Source organism: Rhincodon typus, chromosome 11 (assembly GCF_021869965.1).
Source record: "Rhincodon typus isolate 14 chromosome 11, sRhiTyp1.1, whole genome shotgun sequence".
Taxonomy (NCBI): Eukaryota; Metazoa; Chordata; class Chondrichthyes; order Orectolobiformes; family Rhincodontidae; genus Rhincodon; species Rhincodon typus.
This window is the reverse complement of record NC_063342.1, coordinates 52,732,487-52,748,557: the sequence shown is the minus strand read 5'-3', so window position 1 is coordinate 52,748,557 and position 16,071 is coordinate 52,732,487. Positions and strand designations below refer to the sequence as shown.

The following is a 16,071-nucleotide window of genomic DNA, read 5'->3' as shown; positions in this document are numbered from 1 at the left end:
TTAGTCGAGTGAATCAATTACCCTGGCAGACTTTACAATACCTGCAGATTTACCATGAGACACGTGTATTTTTCATTTGCCAGCCCCATTATACCCAGAAGTGTTTTTCTCCGAGCTGATCTCATGCACACAAAAATTAGCATCCTGGGTTGCAAGGTAGTTATGGTTGTGAAAAACAAATTGCTTGAATTCTAGCAACGAGATAATGTGCATCTTCCACAGGGACCATACTGTGTTAGCTCTGTTAGGCAACCAGCTCTCAATTTTTGCACAACTCCCTAATTACAGCTGAGTGAAAATAGAATTTCAAAATAACATCATCAGAAAAATAGAGAAATAAAGGTTAACCACACCAATGAACCTCTCAACATCCTACAGAGGTGAAAAGCACATATTAAGAAGCCTCTAATCTAGTTTCAGAGTTTAGAAGATGATAATGAAGCTCGCAAGCTTTTCTCGTGATTTTTGTCATCAAAGGAATCTTCCAATTATATTATTACTACTTAATTGCCTTATGTAAGATTGCATGCCTTTGGTTGCAATCTGTTGTAAAGTTGTAAGAGATGCATTGGTAGCTTCTGAAGAGGTTGGGATCTCACAATCACAGACTATTATCTTAATGGGAGATCAGAAAAAAGCCAGATGGGAACATTGTTAAAATAGCTTATGTTTATACAGCACCTTCAGTATTTTAAAGTATATCAACGTGCTTCACAGATATATTATGAAGCAAAGTATGATATCAAGTAGTGTTAGGAGATTTGATGCCAGATGACCAAAGGTATGACCAAAGGCTAAGTTTTAAGGAGTTTCTTCAAGGAGGAAAGAAAGATAGATGTGAGATAACAAGGTGTAGAGCTGGATGAACACAGCAGGCCAAGCAGCATCATAGGAGCAGGAAGGCTGATGTTTCAAGCCTCGACCCTTCATCAGAAATGGAGGTGAGATTAGGTTTCATGAGGGAATTCCAACTGAGGGAATTCTAACTGAAATCACAACAACAAAAGTAGAGCAATTCAAATCAGGTATGCTCAAAAGACCAGAAGATGATGAGTCCATGTATCTCAGAGGGTTGTATGAGATGAAAGAGGTGTGGAGGGGGGAGGGCATGGAGGATAGGGATGAGATTCCAAAATCAAGATGTTGCATCATGACTAGGAGCAATGTAAGTGTAAGCACAAATATAGTACTGATGTGGGAATGGGGCCCGGTGTGAGTTTATTATTTATTCATTCACGGGATAAAGCTTAAAGTACATGAACTCTATACTGAAGTGCATTCCACTGATCCAGATACCAGTTTTATATGCCTGAGGAGCTAATAGGAAACCTCCAGCTTCAGTAATCGCCCTGCCTTGGGGCTTCACTTTCTCTATCCAACCTTTGAACTTGCTCAGTTTCTACCTTTCTCCATGATCCACCCTCTCTGAAATCTGCACAGACTCCATTTCAGCTTAAAAGTACTCAATTCCCCCTGAGACTCTCAGTTCTCATCTTCTAAAATGTCAATGCTCTGGATATTGGAACATCCTGAGAAAGATGGAGACATCAAGACATCTGGAGAACTTGAGGTTGGTTCATTTAGGAGGCTGATTGCAGATGTTGGGAACAGAGCTGAAGACTAACTGGGCAGCTAGGCACAGAATGAGGAACATGTTGATAAGAAATAGGAACAGGAGTAGGCCAAATGGGCTCTCTAACCTTCTGGATCCTTCAATAAGGCCTTGGCTTAATCTGATCATCGTCTCAATTCCATTTTATTGTCTGTTTCCATAACCCTAGTGTTAGAGTCATAATGTCATAGAGTTATATTACACGGAAACACATTCTCCGGTCCAACTCATCTGCACCAATCAGATATCCTATATTGATCTAGTCCCATCTGCCAGCTTTTGGCCCATATCCCTCTAAACCCTTCCTCTCATGTACTCAGTCAGATGCCTTTTAATTGTTATAATTATATCCGCCTGCCCTAACTCCTCTAGCAGCTCATTCCATACATGTACCACACTGTGCACGAAAGATTGGTCCCTCAGGTCCCTTTTAAATCTTTCCCCTCCTCACCTTAAACTTATGCCCATTAGTTTTGGACTTCCCTATCTTGGGTAAAAGACCTTGGCTACTCACGCTATCCAGGCCTCTCATGATTTTATAAACGTCTATAATGTCACTCTTTAGCCTCTGATGCTCCAGTCTATTCAGTTTCTTCCTATAACTCAAACCTTCCAGTCCTGGTAACATTCTTGTAAATCTTTTCTGCACCCTCTCACATTTAACAACTTCTTTCCTGTAGCAGGGAGACCAGAATTGAACACAGTATTCTGAAAATGGCCAAACCAATGTCATGAACAGCCGCAATATGACCTCCCAACTCCGGTACTCAATGCACTGACCAATTAGGGCAAGCATACCAAACACTTTCTTTACCACCTTGTCTACCTGGAACTTCACTTTCATGGAACTATGCACCTGCACCCCTTGGTCTCTTTGTTTGGCAACATTCCCCAGGGCCCTTACATTAACTGTATAAGTCCTACCCTGTTTTGCCTTACCAAAATGTGACATCTCACAATTATCTAAATTAAACTCCATCTGCTGCTCCTCAGCCTACTGGTCCACTATTCACTACTCTACCAATTTTTGTGTCATCTACAAGCTTACTAACCATACCTCCTATATTCATATCTAAACAATTTGCATAAATGAAGAAAAGCAATGGATGCAGCACCAATCCTTGTGGCATACTGCTAATTACAAACCTCCAGTCCGAGACACCCTCTGTGTCTTACTTTAAGCCAATTTTGTATGCAATTAGCTAGCTCCTCCTGGATTCCACATGATCTAACCTTGCTAACCAGTCTACCATGCAGAATCTTGGCAAACGCCTTGCTGAAGCCCATATAGACAATGTTTACCACTCTGCTTTCATCAATTTTGTTTCTCACCTGTTCAAAAAACTCAAACCAGTCAGTGAGATACGTTTTCCAAGCATAAAGTCATGGTGACTATCCCTAATCAGCCCCTGCCTTTCCCAATGCATGTAAATACTATCCCACTGAATCCGCTCTGACAACTTACCCACCAATGACGTCAGGCTTACAGTCTATAGTTTGCAGGCTTTTCCTTCATCCTTTCTTAAGTAATGGCACTATGTTAGCCAATCTCTAGCCTTCTGGCACACCATCCGTAGCTTTTGATGATACAAATATCTCAGCAAGGGGCCCAGCAAGTCTTTCTGTGCTTCCCACAAAAATCTAGGACCCATCTGGCCAGGTCCTGGGCAGTTATCGACCTTCATGCGTTTTAAGACTGCCAGCACTTCCTCTTCTGTAATATGGATACTTTTCAAGACATCATTATTTATTCCCTCAAGTTCCCTAGCTTCCATGTCCTTTTCCACAGTAAATACTGACACAAAATATTTGTTTAGTCTCCGACCCATCCCCAGTGGTTCCACACATAGGCAGCCTCATTGATGTTTAAAAGCCCTATTTTCTCCCTAGTTATTCTTATGCTCTTAATGAATTTGTAGAATCTCTTTGGATTCTCCTTAACCCTATTTGCCAAAGCTATCTCATGTCTCTTTTTTGCCCTCCTTATTTCCCTCTTAAGCATACTCCTACTGCCCTTATACCCCTTTAGGGATTCACTTGATCCCAGCTGTCTAGAACTGACATACGCCTCCTGCTTTTTCTTGACCAGAACCTCAATTTTTCAGTTCATCCAGCATTCCCAAAACCTATGAACATTGCCCTTCACACTAACAGGAACATATTGCCTCTGAACTCTTGTTATCTCATTTTTGAAGGTCTCCTACTTTCCAACCTTCTCTTTCCTTGTAAATTGCCTCCCCCAAAACTATTATTGAAAGTACTTGCCTAATACCATCAAATTGGCCTTACTCCAATTTAGAACGTTACCTTTTAGATTCGGTCTATCCGTTTCTATCACTATTTTAAAACTAATAGAATTATGATCACTTGCCCCAAAGTGCTCCCTCACTGGCACCTCAGTCACTTGCCCTGCCTTCTTTCCCAAGTGAAGGTCAAGTCTTGCTCCTTCTTGAGGAGGTATATCCACACACTGAATAAGAAAGTTTTCTTGCATACACCTAACAAATTTCTCTCCATTCAAACCCTTAACACTATGGCAGTCCCAGTCTATTTTTGGAAAGTTAAAATCCTTGACGTTTTGATCTTACACATATCTGAGATCTCCGTACAGTGATGGAGGCTGAGGGGTGACCCTACAGAGGTTTATAAAATCATGAAGAACATGGATAGGGCTCCCCAGGATAGGGGAGTCCAAAACCAGAGGACACAGGCTTAAGGTGAGAGGGGAAAGATTTAAAAATGACCTGAGGGGTAACATTTCATGTACGGAAAAAGCTGCCAGGGGAAATGATGGATACGAATAGGTAAGATTTAGAGGGATATGGGCTAAATGTTGGCAAATGGGTCTAGGTCAGGTTGGGATGTCTAGTCAGCGCAGACGAGTTGGATTGAAGGGTCTGCCTCTGTACTATATACTCTATTTGCTTCTCAATTTCCCACTGACTATTGGAGGGTCTATTGTACAATCCCAATAAGGTGATTATCCCTTTTTTTATTTCTCATTTCCACCCACATAACTTCACTGGATGTTCTCCCAGGAATGTCCTTCCTAAGTATAACCGTAATATTATCCCTCAGCAAAAACACCACTCCCCTCTTCTTTTGCTCCCCCACCCTCTCTATACTTCCTATAGCATCTATACCCTGTTCTATTAAGCTGCCAGAACTTTCCATCACTGAGCCATGTTTCTGTAATAGCTATGATATCCTAATCCTATGTCCTAAGTTCCTCTGACTTACCTGTCAGGCCTCTTGCATTGAAATGAATGTAGTTTAATTTATCAGTCTTATCTCATTCTCTGCCTTGCTCGTGCCTGCCTTGACTATTTAACTTGCTTCCCTTATCTAATGTACCAGCCCCAGACTTATCTCTTTTCTCACTGTCTCTTTGGGTCGCAACCCACCTTTACTAGGTTAAAGCCTCCTGAGAAGCAAATCTTTCCACCACGATATTTGTCTCCTTCCAATTCAGGTGCAACCTGTCCTTCTTAGACAGATCATTTCTAGCCCAGAAGAGAGCTCAATGATCCAAAAATGTGAATTCTTGCTCCTTACACCAGCTGCTTAGCCACACGTTAATTTGCCCTATCCTTTTACTTCTACTCTCACTAGCACATGACATCTGGAGTAATTGAGATATTAGTACCCTCGATAACCTATTTTTTAACCTCCTGTCAAATTTCCTATATTTTCTCTGCAGAACCTTATCTCTTTCTTCACTTATGCTGTTGGTACCAATGTGTACAACAACCTTCTGCTGGTCACTCTCCCCTTTCAGAATATTCTGCACCCTCTCAGAGACATCCTTGACTCTACTACCAGGAGACAACACACCATGCTGATGTCTTGCTGACAGCTGCAGAACATCTGTGTGTGCCTCAGGCGAGATATCGCTTGGAACCTGATATACCCTTCTTTACAGTAGTGTCAGTCAGGATACCAGAAAACTGGCTCTCAGTGCCATATCCCTGAGAGGCTTTAACTCCCTGCAGTATCCAAAACAGCATCCTTGTTTGAGATGGGGATAGCCACAGAAGACTTCTGCACTAATTCTTGAAGATCAAAAATCTGTTGATCTCAGCCTTGAATTTATTTGATGAGCAGAACCCCTAGTTTTCTGTGGAGAATAATTTCAATGATTAATGACCCTGCGAGGGAAGAAATGCCTCCTTATCATCTTAAATGGGGGGAGACCATTTTTAAAAGTTGTGCCCAGAATTCCAGGCATCTTCGTAGTCTCCTTGCAGATGTTGTCAAGCACCTGCAAAATTTTATGTTTGTCAATAAGATCACCCCTTAGTTCTCTAAAGTCCAATAACAACCAGAGAACTCAAATAAATTTGTCAAGCATGATTTCTCTTTCATAAAACAATGTCAGCACTGCATTATTGTATCATGATTTCCTAAATGTTCTGCTAATACCCAATTAATAATGGATTGGAGCATTTTCCCAATAACAGATGTTAGGCCAACTGACCCCTAGTTTCCTGCTCTCTCCCTCCTTTCTTGGGTAAGAGAGTTACATTTTCAGCTTTCCAATCTGCTGGGACCTATTCAGAAGCTTGAGAATTTAGGATGATTACAACCACAATACACATAGTTTCCACAGCCACTCTTCTTAATCAAAGCACAAGCAGACTTAGTTTCTTACAGTTCATACTAAGCTCAACTGTTTAATTAAAAACAAAATCATTATGGAACAGGGGGATTAGAGAAAGTGAAGTTAAGGTACCTGTACTGAATGCCTGTATCCATAGACCTGGAAATTGAAGCAGTTATGAGACTAAGAGGGAGAGCACAAGGTCAAATGGTTTTGTTGGAAAAAAAACCTCTCTGCCCTATGTTTTAGTAATTTCAATCCCTAGTCTTCTTAGTTCTCTAATCCTTCAATTTATGAAGACTGCTTTACTAGCCTTCCTATTTATGTAACTTAGGGCTATAAATCCCCACTAGCAGGACAGACATGACCTGAATTCAGTAACTTGGTTTATTATATTTACATGAATCTGTAACAGCACTGAAATTTATTTTCTTGGTTTTCTTGCTTGACAATTGTTCTAAAAAGCTCCCTGAATCAAAAATAAAAGTAACAGGGCTGAAAGAAGTGTTTACCTCTCTTCTGAAGAAGAATGCTTGCTTGTCTACGTCCATTCCCATTTTCAACATAGCAAGAATAGTTTCCCAAGTCTGCATCCTGCACAGAGTCAATTAGCAGAGAAATGGAAACTTCTTTCTCCCCGAGGTGTTCCCTGAGAATTCTGGGTAAGGTAAAGAAAATAACCAATTAAACCTATAGCCGAGACCAAATCCTCGTACAATTTTTGCAGCATTTCAAGTGCATTTATATGGCATATGCGGTTCACTTTGCCACATGTTATGCACATGGAAATTGTACATCTAAGCATTGAAACAGTTTCTGGCATAAACTCATGCATAAAAGATTAACTATTGTGGGTCTCATTAATGCTGCTGAGTTTATGTGTGAAAATTTACTGTTTGCAGGAACAATGTTTCTCATGTATTTGTGCACTTGCAGATCTTCAAGAAATTGATTTGTTGTTTTTACCAAACATTCTCTAGCAAAAGCATCAAATGTGACGGTTCTTAAAATCGACTGCATCAATTTGCATCATATTGATTCAGCCAATGAATGATCCCACAGCAGTTTTTGTCAAAAATAAAACAAAGAAGATAAGAAATAGGAGCAGGAGTAGGCCATCTGGCCTGTCAAGACTGCACTGCCATTCAATAAGTTCATGGCTGATCTTTTCATGGACTCAACTTGACTTACCCACCATAAGCCTTAATTACTTTATTGTTCAAAAATCTATCTATCTTTGCCTTAAAAACATTCAACATGATAGCCTCAACTGCTTCACGGGGCAGGGAATTCCACAGATTCACAACTCTTTGGGTGAAGAAGTTCATTCTCAACTCAGTCCTATATCTGCTCCCCCTTATTTTGAGGCAATACCCTCTTGTTCTACTTTCACCCACCAGTGGAAACAACCTTCCTGCTTCTATCTTATCTATTCCGTTCATAATTATATATGTTACTACAAGACCCCCCTCATTCTTCTAAATTCTAATGAGTCTAGTCCCAGTCTACTCAATCTCTCGCAATAATCCAACTCTCTCAATTCTGGAAACAACCTAGTGAATCTCCTCTACACCCCTGTGGGTGCTGGAAATATGAAACAAAACAGAAATTGCTGGATAAACTGAGCAGGTCTGGCAACATCTGTGCAGCAAAAGCAGAATTGATGTTTTGAGTCCAGTGACCCTTCTTCAGAACTTGAAAAGTTAACTCTGTGTCTTCTCCATACCACAGATGCTGCCAGACCCGTTGAGTTTCTCCAGCAATTTCTGTTTTTTCTTTGAGATGTCATTGTCGAGTCCAATGGTCTTGTGTTCATGGTCAACCTCTTATGTCACAATTGCAAAGATGCAGTTTCAAATTGCAGTACATGCTATCAAATTTGTACAATGTCTGATGATTGGAGGTTTAGTGAACAAAGGAAAGACCTGTAATAGATTCACTTAAAAGGCATGTCAATTGTCATGAGTAGTGGACAATCCTTCTGTGTTTTATAAAAAATGGAATGACATCAATCACATGATGTGCATTTATTGGATCACCTAACCAGCTTCCCACTAATCCTGAACTGAAGATGCTTTTCTGAGAAGGTAGAAGAGGCATACACCTGATGGTAAATTCATAAATCCTAGCCTAATACCATCATTTGTCCCCAGTTGCAATTTTAACCTGCCTAAGTGGGACAACTGGCATGACTTTCCTGCTAAATAAAAATAGTGAGAAGACCAGAACTAGAAAAGGCCATTTAAGCTCAAAGTTTTCACTTTGATTGTGGAGCCTCCCTTTTGTCACCCTTGACCTGTTCCCATGAAACCGTCCCAAAGTATCTTCCCTATGACTTAACTGGCAGCCCTCCTTTTGTGTCAGCTACTGCTGCCCAAACCTTGCTCCCACCTGGCATCCAGGTGACAATTCTCAACCAATTTAGGTGGAAAGGTGATTGGAAGCACAAAGTTGAGGACTAGGACTACAAACTGCCCTTGGTTCATGCAGGTGATGCTAGTTCCCTTTGCTGCTTGCCCTACCGACTTGAATCTCATACAGAGGTTCAATTTCCCCTAAGATTTAAGGCTATTCATGTGGTGAAATAATAAACAGCTCTTCAAGGAAGAACTGTTCTGATAGATAAAAATTTGAATGAAAAGGCTCTTTTTCAGGGAACAAAGAGTCTCAAATAATTAGTTACTCATCTTACACTGTGTGTACAAAAGATCAGATTAGAGAAATGAAAAACAATGATAATTCTCATTGAATTTACAGCGCTTATTTTCAAAACTGAAGTCCATTTTCATGCTGAATAATTAAAGAAAAAAGATTGGGATATATCTGTGCAACTTTTTTTGCCAAAATTTAATCAGCCATAACTTGTAGTTACATTCATGATACGAAAAGAACGATGCTTATAACATGTTCACATTTTCATCCACAGAGCACTAAAGGTATAACTCCAGGTCATAAAATGATAGCTTATTCTTCATTTTATGGAACTCATTGGTCTCTTTTATAAGGTAGTGACTGTTTCATGCATTCAAACCTTGCAATAGTACTTGGATGTGGTGCCACAGTGGCTATGTTGTTGGACCAGTGATTCATCGGTCTGGACTAATAGCACAAGAGTTGGGAGCTCAAATCTCACAATATCAGATTGAAAATTTTAATTCTGCAGCAAAATGTTCTCCAAATGATAAAAAAAAGCTAGAGGCATCAAAAATAACATGAATGGCTGGATTATCACAAGAAACCCAACTAGTTCACAAGTACCCTTGAGGGAAGGAATCCTGTTGCCCTTTCCTGTCTGATCCATACAAGACCTGAGTCTCATAGTGGCTGACTTAAACAGGCTAACTTTGGATGGGTAACAAATACCAACTTTATCAATAACCCCACACTAATGCCATAATTTGATATTTGATTGGACTATGAGGACTCAATATCACCCAATGTGTTAACATTTAGTTACAGAAGACATGATGAAAGTTCAAATTACCTTATGTCACTTTCTCTGGCATGGTTATCATCAAGGTCTTCAATAAACTTCTCTCCCTTCATCCAATAAATTATAGGGCTGACCTCTCCACCATAACCAAAAAAGGCTCTGCAAGTCAGATTGGCAAAGATGCCTGTTGAACAGAAACAGAATGACAGGAAGAGGTTTTAAGTATATATTGAGCATTTAATAAATTCTACATGATTATCTACATTGGTTAGAACCCAGTGTAATTGCTACACCAGAAGCAACATCAGTTTATGTCCTGTCTTTAATGCGGCAAAGCATTGCATGCCATTTTTTTTCTACCAAAACGCTTTTAAAATCACTGCTATCTTTTTTCTTATGACATGTTTGATGATTTTCACCAGCTAGAGGAATATACTGGTGCAGCAGCAATGTCTTCATAATTATAGATGGCTTAATTTGGTTTTATTAAGGCACATTCAGCAATCACATTCAAACCTCATTAGTTCCTAAATGTTCAAGTTTATTTGTGTTTAATGCTACATTTACCAAACTTGTGGCAGCCGTAGCTGTGGCACTAGAATTTTGAGGTAGATGAGGAATCCCTGATGATTTTGGAGCTTCAGAAAGCTTCCTTTTGAAGTGTGTTGGTTTTTTCCCTAGGTTGCTTAGTCACCGGTACCAGAATGGATGTACAAACTACTGCCTCTAGCTATGCGTACATTCATTTTGTCCAGTTGGTTAACTTGCAGGATTCGCTGCAGCACAACAGCTTCCCTGTGTCAAAGGACTCTACACACAGGCTGAACTATGCGGCAAGTATCCTCCTTGCTTTGGAGAACCACCGTACAGAAGTGAAGAATGTGCAGGTACAATACTTAGAGGTTGTTCCCCACATGCTGGTATCTGCCTTACCTAAGCTGAATGGACACTAGCCTCAAATAATGGTACCTGCAATGTACCCTGTATGCCTTTAACTCTTTTTGATCTGTACACCCTTTGCTTGCTGTGAACTGCCTGTAACGCTCGTAAACAAAGCTTTTAGAACATAGAACATAGAACATAGAACATTACAGCGCAGTACAGGCCCTTCGGCCCTCGATGTTGCGCCGACCTGTGAAACCAATCTGAAGCCCATCAAACCTAAACTATTCCATTATCATCCATATGTTTATCCAATGACCATTTAAATGCCCTTAAAGTTGGCGAGTCTACTATTTTTGCAGGCAGGGCATTCCACGCCCTTACTACTCTCTGAGTATTTCACTGTATTTCGGTACACGTGACAATAAAATCAATCAATCAATCAGGTTTCTTTAAACCACCCACAATCAGAAATGAAGCATGTGACTTTCAAAACAATGTGTGGATTCATTTCTGTAGTACATGCAGTGCAACTAATATGGATTCCACGGCACAGACGTCACAAAACTGCAGCAGTTTTGACAGCAGATTCAGGCCTAGAATTTGAATACTGTTCCTAGTCTCAAATTTCAAAATTACAGTTTTACAGGAATTTTTCTTTTTGCGACAGTGACTACCCTTCAAAATTGTATAATTAGCTGTAAAATACTTTGGAATATCTTGAGATTGTGAACGGCACTAAGAGTTTTTTTCATTTACAGGATGTGGGCACTGTTGGCCAGGCCAGTTTTTAATTGCCATCCTTAATTGCACAGAGGGCAGTTAAGAGTCAACCACATGGCTATGGGTCTAGAGTCACATGTAGAACAAAGTACAAAGTCTTTTCCCTTTCTATCCAATCAATATGGAATTGTCACTGTGAGGATTTGATGGGGCCACGGTGGGTGGAATCTCGAGAATGATCCATTTCATGATGATGGAAAATATGTGCACATTAGAAAACAGAGACTCAAAGTAAAAATCAATGACACAATGCCTGATAGTTTTTATTTCCATCACTCCCAAATACTTCCAACACATGTTTGTATGATATGGAAATAAAACTAATTACAAACACCTTTTTAAAATCTTAGCAACATTTCTTGATTTCTTGACTATTCAAGGAGTTCAGCTTGCTTTGTAAAACAGAGGTGCATAAGGCAATACTCCTTGGAGAACGTTAAGTTGGTGAAATGCTCTTTAAAGACCCACTGCAGACATGGCCTCTTCCACAGTGCTCTCCTCTTGTCTCTCATTCCTGCTGTTCAAGTGCGTGTCCTTCTTACTAGCTAACCCCTTCTCATCCTCCACCCCCAAAACATTCAACACCAATAGAATCTTCTGAACACTAGACGTAAACCATCAACCTCAAAAACAAATCAATAAATAACAGTAAGTAGGGGAGAAGACTTTTAAATAAGCATTGCTCTATGGTCCTTAGCACCACAAGATTCTGTATTGGCTAACCATGTAGTGAGTCAAGTGCTAGCCTAGGTTAATATCAGAAAGGGCTGCCTTCAAGCATAAGACCCAAGTTTCTATATTTTAATTGATTTGTTTAAATTATTTTGTCATGTAACCCAGGCGCTTCCAATATGGCGAATGCATGATTTGAGCAAAATGTGTGAGCATACTGCTTAAACATCTAATTCTAATTCCTAGTTTCTAAGTTTTTTTAAAATTAAGTCTATGTGATGAACCCATGGTAAACAGGTTCCAAGACTGTTAAGCTTTGGATCCAACCCCCAATTTGTTTTTATTCCAGACAAGATATCCCAAATCGTTAAACTCTTTGGTGAGGAGAGATGAACTGGCTCATGTCTTTATTCATTCACCTGTTTGTTTTGTCTCAGCTCAGCAAAGTTCATTTTAAAACAGATCCTTTCCTTTGTGGACACCTTTCTCCCAGATAATTACTAAATGTGAGAACTAGAGTGAGTTTACTTCACATGAGAAAAATAGTAACGTACCGCACCGCACCCGCCCCAGCCCCTCTCTCTCTCTCACACACACACACACACACACACACTCTTTATACAAAAAATATGGATTGAGTTTTGGAATTATTCGTGAAGAACAGGTACTTGAACATTGTGGCCGATTGCAGTGGAGATTATGGATAGCTTTGATGTCAAAAGTTAACAAGGTTACACAATCCTTAGTTTTGCAGTTTGGTTGAGATTCTGCAGTTCTGATTCCTTTCAACCTTATTTGAATTCCAGAATTCAGGGTGAAAGACAGTCCTTTGTTACCTGTTTGCTTCAGTCTGGCTGCTAGTTAGCTAACCTCCAGCACTCTAGATATATCCACCTAGAACACAGGGGTTACTAGGGGATAGTTCTTCAACTGTAATCTTCACTGCATGTTCACTCTCAATTCCAGGATGGTGCACATGAGAATGTTTAGTTCCACTAGCACACTCTAAAAGAGTTGAAATTGACTTTTTAACCTCTTTCAAATGAGTGTTCTTCAAAGGGGAAAAACAAACACAAATTGTGTTTGCAGTTTGGGAAATAATCCACAGGGGCTTTGACTTGTTGAACTGGGATGATCAGTCCCTCGTTACCTTTGTAGTCCCAAGAGATCACAGCCCAGTCAGTTTTGACTTGCCTCTTGCCCCTGTCCCTGACTTTGAAGAGCTGTTGTCTGAAGTTTCCTTCACAACCTGTGAGACATTCCATGGGTCTCTGTCTCCTTTTGCCTCTTCAGACAGACACTTACAATCTGGAGCCATTTTTGGCTCCAACAGCACTCTCTTAAAAAAACACATTTGGAATTACAAGTTAAAACGTCCTTCAGGATTTTGATCTGTAGTCATAACAAGACAAAAGCTAAGAAGAACTAAGAAGGCAACGAGGAATCTGTCTCTATCAATTCTGCAATGACAGAAGAACTGTTCAACCAGCGCTGAACCAGCAGAGGATTATTTGATTTCCCATCAGCAATATTTTTTCTTATCAATAATGAAATTTGAAATAGGATTTGGAAATATTTCTTTATCTTTCAGTAAATGAGTCATTGCACATGCACTTCCAGAAAGTTCTACAGCCATCAGTGTAAGCAGGAAATGCTGCATTAGAAGCTTTAACCTTACACTTGTTGCACTCGGGCAATTCACAATTGATCCTGTTTTAACAAGCTTCAGCTGAATCTGTGAAGTCCATTAATTACTCCAACTAAATGTGCTAAACTGAGCGTTAACTTGACACAGAAAATCAGTTCGCCCAAAGCTCCTCATTTTTTTTTAATGACGTGTTATGAGCAAGCTGATTTAATGTCTCAACGTGCCTTTGTAATTTTACATTATATAAAATACCTATTCATTGTAATATACAGAAAATAATTGCTGCAGGTCAATGAAAGAGATGCCGTGCAGAAATGTCCCCGTGGTGCTGAAAGGGTGAACAAGTAGGTACTGCATTCTTTGTATCCTTGCCTACCAACACAAAGTCATCACTTTAAACAAAAAGATAATCACAACTTTTACAGCAGGTACATAAAATTGCAGCAAATATAAAATTAATCCTCATGCAAATACTGCAAGACAATCAAAGACACCAAAACCACAACACTGTAAATAGAGCTCCCAAATAAAAACTAAATCAAAGTGACTAGCATAAACATTCAATATCAGCTGTCACCTTCTCATTGATGAAATGGAAGCATACATCACAAATATGTGTCACATATTCCTTATGCATGCTCCCATTGACAAGTAATTGGAGTGCAAAACAGCAGACACAATTTGTTTGGGGTAGGATAACTTTCGCAGGTATTCTCTTCTAGCAAGAAAATGTTCATAGCCAATTTAGTTCAGTTGATTTTGTGTACAGAACATGTTAACTTTACACAAAATCCAACATGCTGTAAGAACAAAATAAACAAGTACAGCAGTCCATTCTGGTATTTCAGGCAGTTTATTGAACGATCTGACTGAGCTCAGTCCGCAATTCATGATCTCCCACAACGCTTACAGCGCAGTCATTTATTAGGTGTGCTTGTCAATACACTAAGAGCAATTGTCTTCTTTAAAATAGAGTCTGCAAACAAATCGTAAAAGAAATGTTATGCTGCTTCTCCCAATCTCCTATGGCAACTCCAGTGGAAAGTTGCCAACAATTGGAGAAACAGCAGACATTTCAGCCATAAAACTCCATCATTTTAATGATTACCTACTCCCTTCTGAAAAGTCACAATGTTCAGTAAGTATTAAATTAGTCAACAACAGCAACAATAATTTGCATTTATATAACATCATAAGAAAGGAAAATATTCCAAGGTGCTTCTCAGAAGCACAATCAGACAATAATTGCAATTCAATGATAACTCCCAGGACGTTGATAGTGGGGGATTCATTGATGCTAACTCCATTAAATGTCAAGGTCTGTGGTTAGATTTTCTCTTATCGGAGGTGGTCATTGTCTGGCATTTGTACGGCATGAATATTTCTTACTATTTGAGAGCGAGCTAAGCGGAAGAGGTTGGGGCCCCAGCAAGCATTCATCAAAGACTATTGGACTTCTAACTGTGTTCCTTTATTTTTCTAGTATTTTTTCAGAAGGGCTTTAACATTAACCATTACCTTATTTCTTTATTTTCTATTTATTCTGTGAAGGTCTGTAATGCTTAACTTTTCAACTTTGATTCTTTTACTACTTTGTATCTAAGCATTCTTATACCTAAGTACCTTTGTACGTAAGATGGCGCCATGTGTGGTGACATTAGACACTTTTCACTGTACTTCTGCACTTGAGTACACATGACAACAAAATCTAAATCTAAAAAAATGAAAAGATGTGGCTTCAAGACCTGGATATGACTTCTTATGATCTAAAGCATACAGAGTGATGTCATTCCAAATTATCAGAGAGAAAGTGAAAAGTTTGTTTTAAATCAAGGAAAAATTGGTATCAATATTTTTGACTTTCAAGTTACTAACCAATAATTCTGATCCAAAACATAGGAACAGGAGTAGGCTATTCAGCTCTTCGAGCCTGCTCTACCCTTCATTACATTAATTGTTGATTTGTGGCTTAACTCCATATGCCTCCCTTGGGCCAATATCTTTTGATATCCTTGCTAAATAAAAAAAATCACCAACTCAGATTTAAATTCAACAACTGAATTAGCATCAACTGCTATTTGAGGAACCTCCACTACTCTTTGTGTGCGGAAGTACTTTTGAACAACTTTTGTGACTGGTCTGGCCCTAATTCTTAGACTTTTCCCCCTGGTTCTAGAATCTTCAACCAGTCATCATCTTCTGCTGTACGCCAACAAAGTCCACTTGACCATGAAAGTGGGGAACTTCCAGATGTTTCAGAGATAGTAGGAACTGCAGATGCTGGAGAATCTGAGATAACAAGGTGTAGAGCTGGATGAACACAGCAGGCCAAGCAGCATCAGAGGAGCAGGAAGGCTGACGTTTCGGGCCTGGACCCTTCTTCAGAAATGGAAGCTCTGCCTTCTGGAGGGACCACTCTCTCCGTGACTCCCTTGTCCGCT

At 39.7% G+C, this 16,071-nt stretch overlaps 1 protein-coding gene across 1 annotated transcript in view; it reads right to left on the bottom strand.

The window, feature by feature from the left end:
* The window catches only part of il1rapl1b (interleukin 1 receptor accessory protein-like 1b), a 1,317,350-nt gene that overhangs the window by 155,868 nt on the left and 1,145,411 nt on the right, over positions 1-16,071 (bottom strand). The window contains exons 8-9 of the mRNA XM_048603178.1: positions 9,697-9,829; positions 6,725-6,870 (exon numbers count right to left, since the gene is read on the bottom strand). Coding sequence (XP_048459135.1) covers positions 6,725-6,870; positions 9,697-9,829 — 279 coding nt within the window. The remainder of the gene's footprint in view (positions 1-6,724; positions 6,871-9,696; positions 9,830-16,071) is intronic.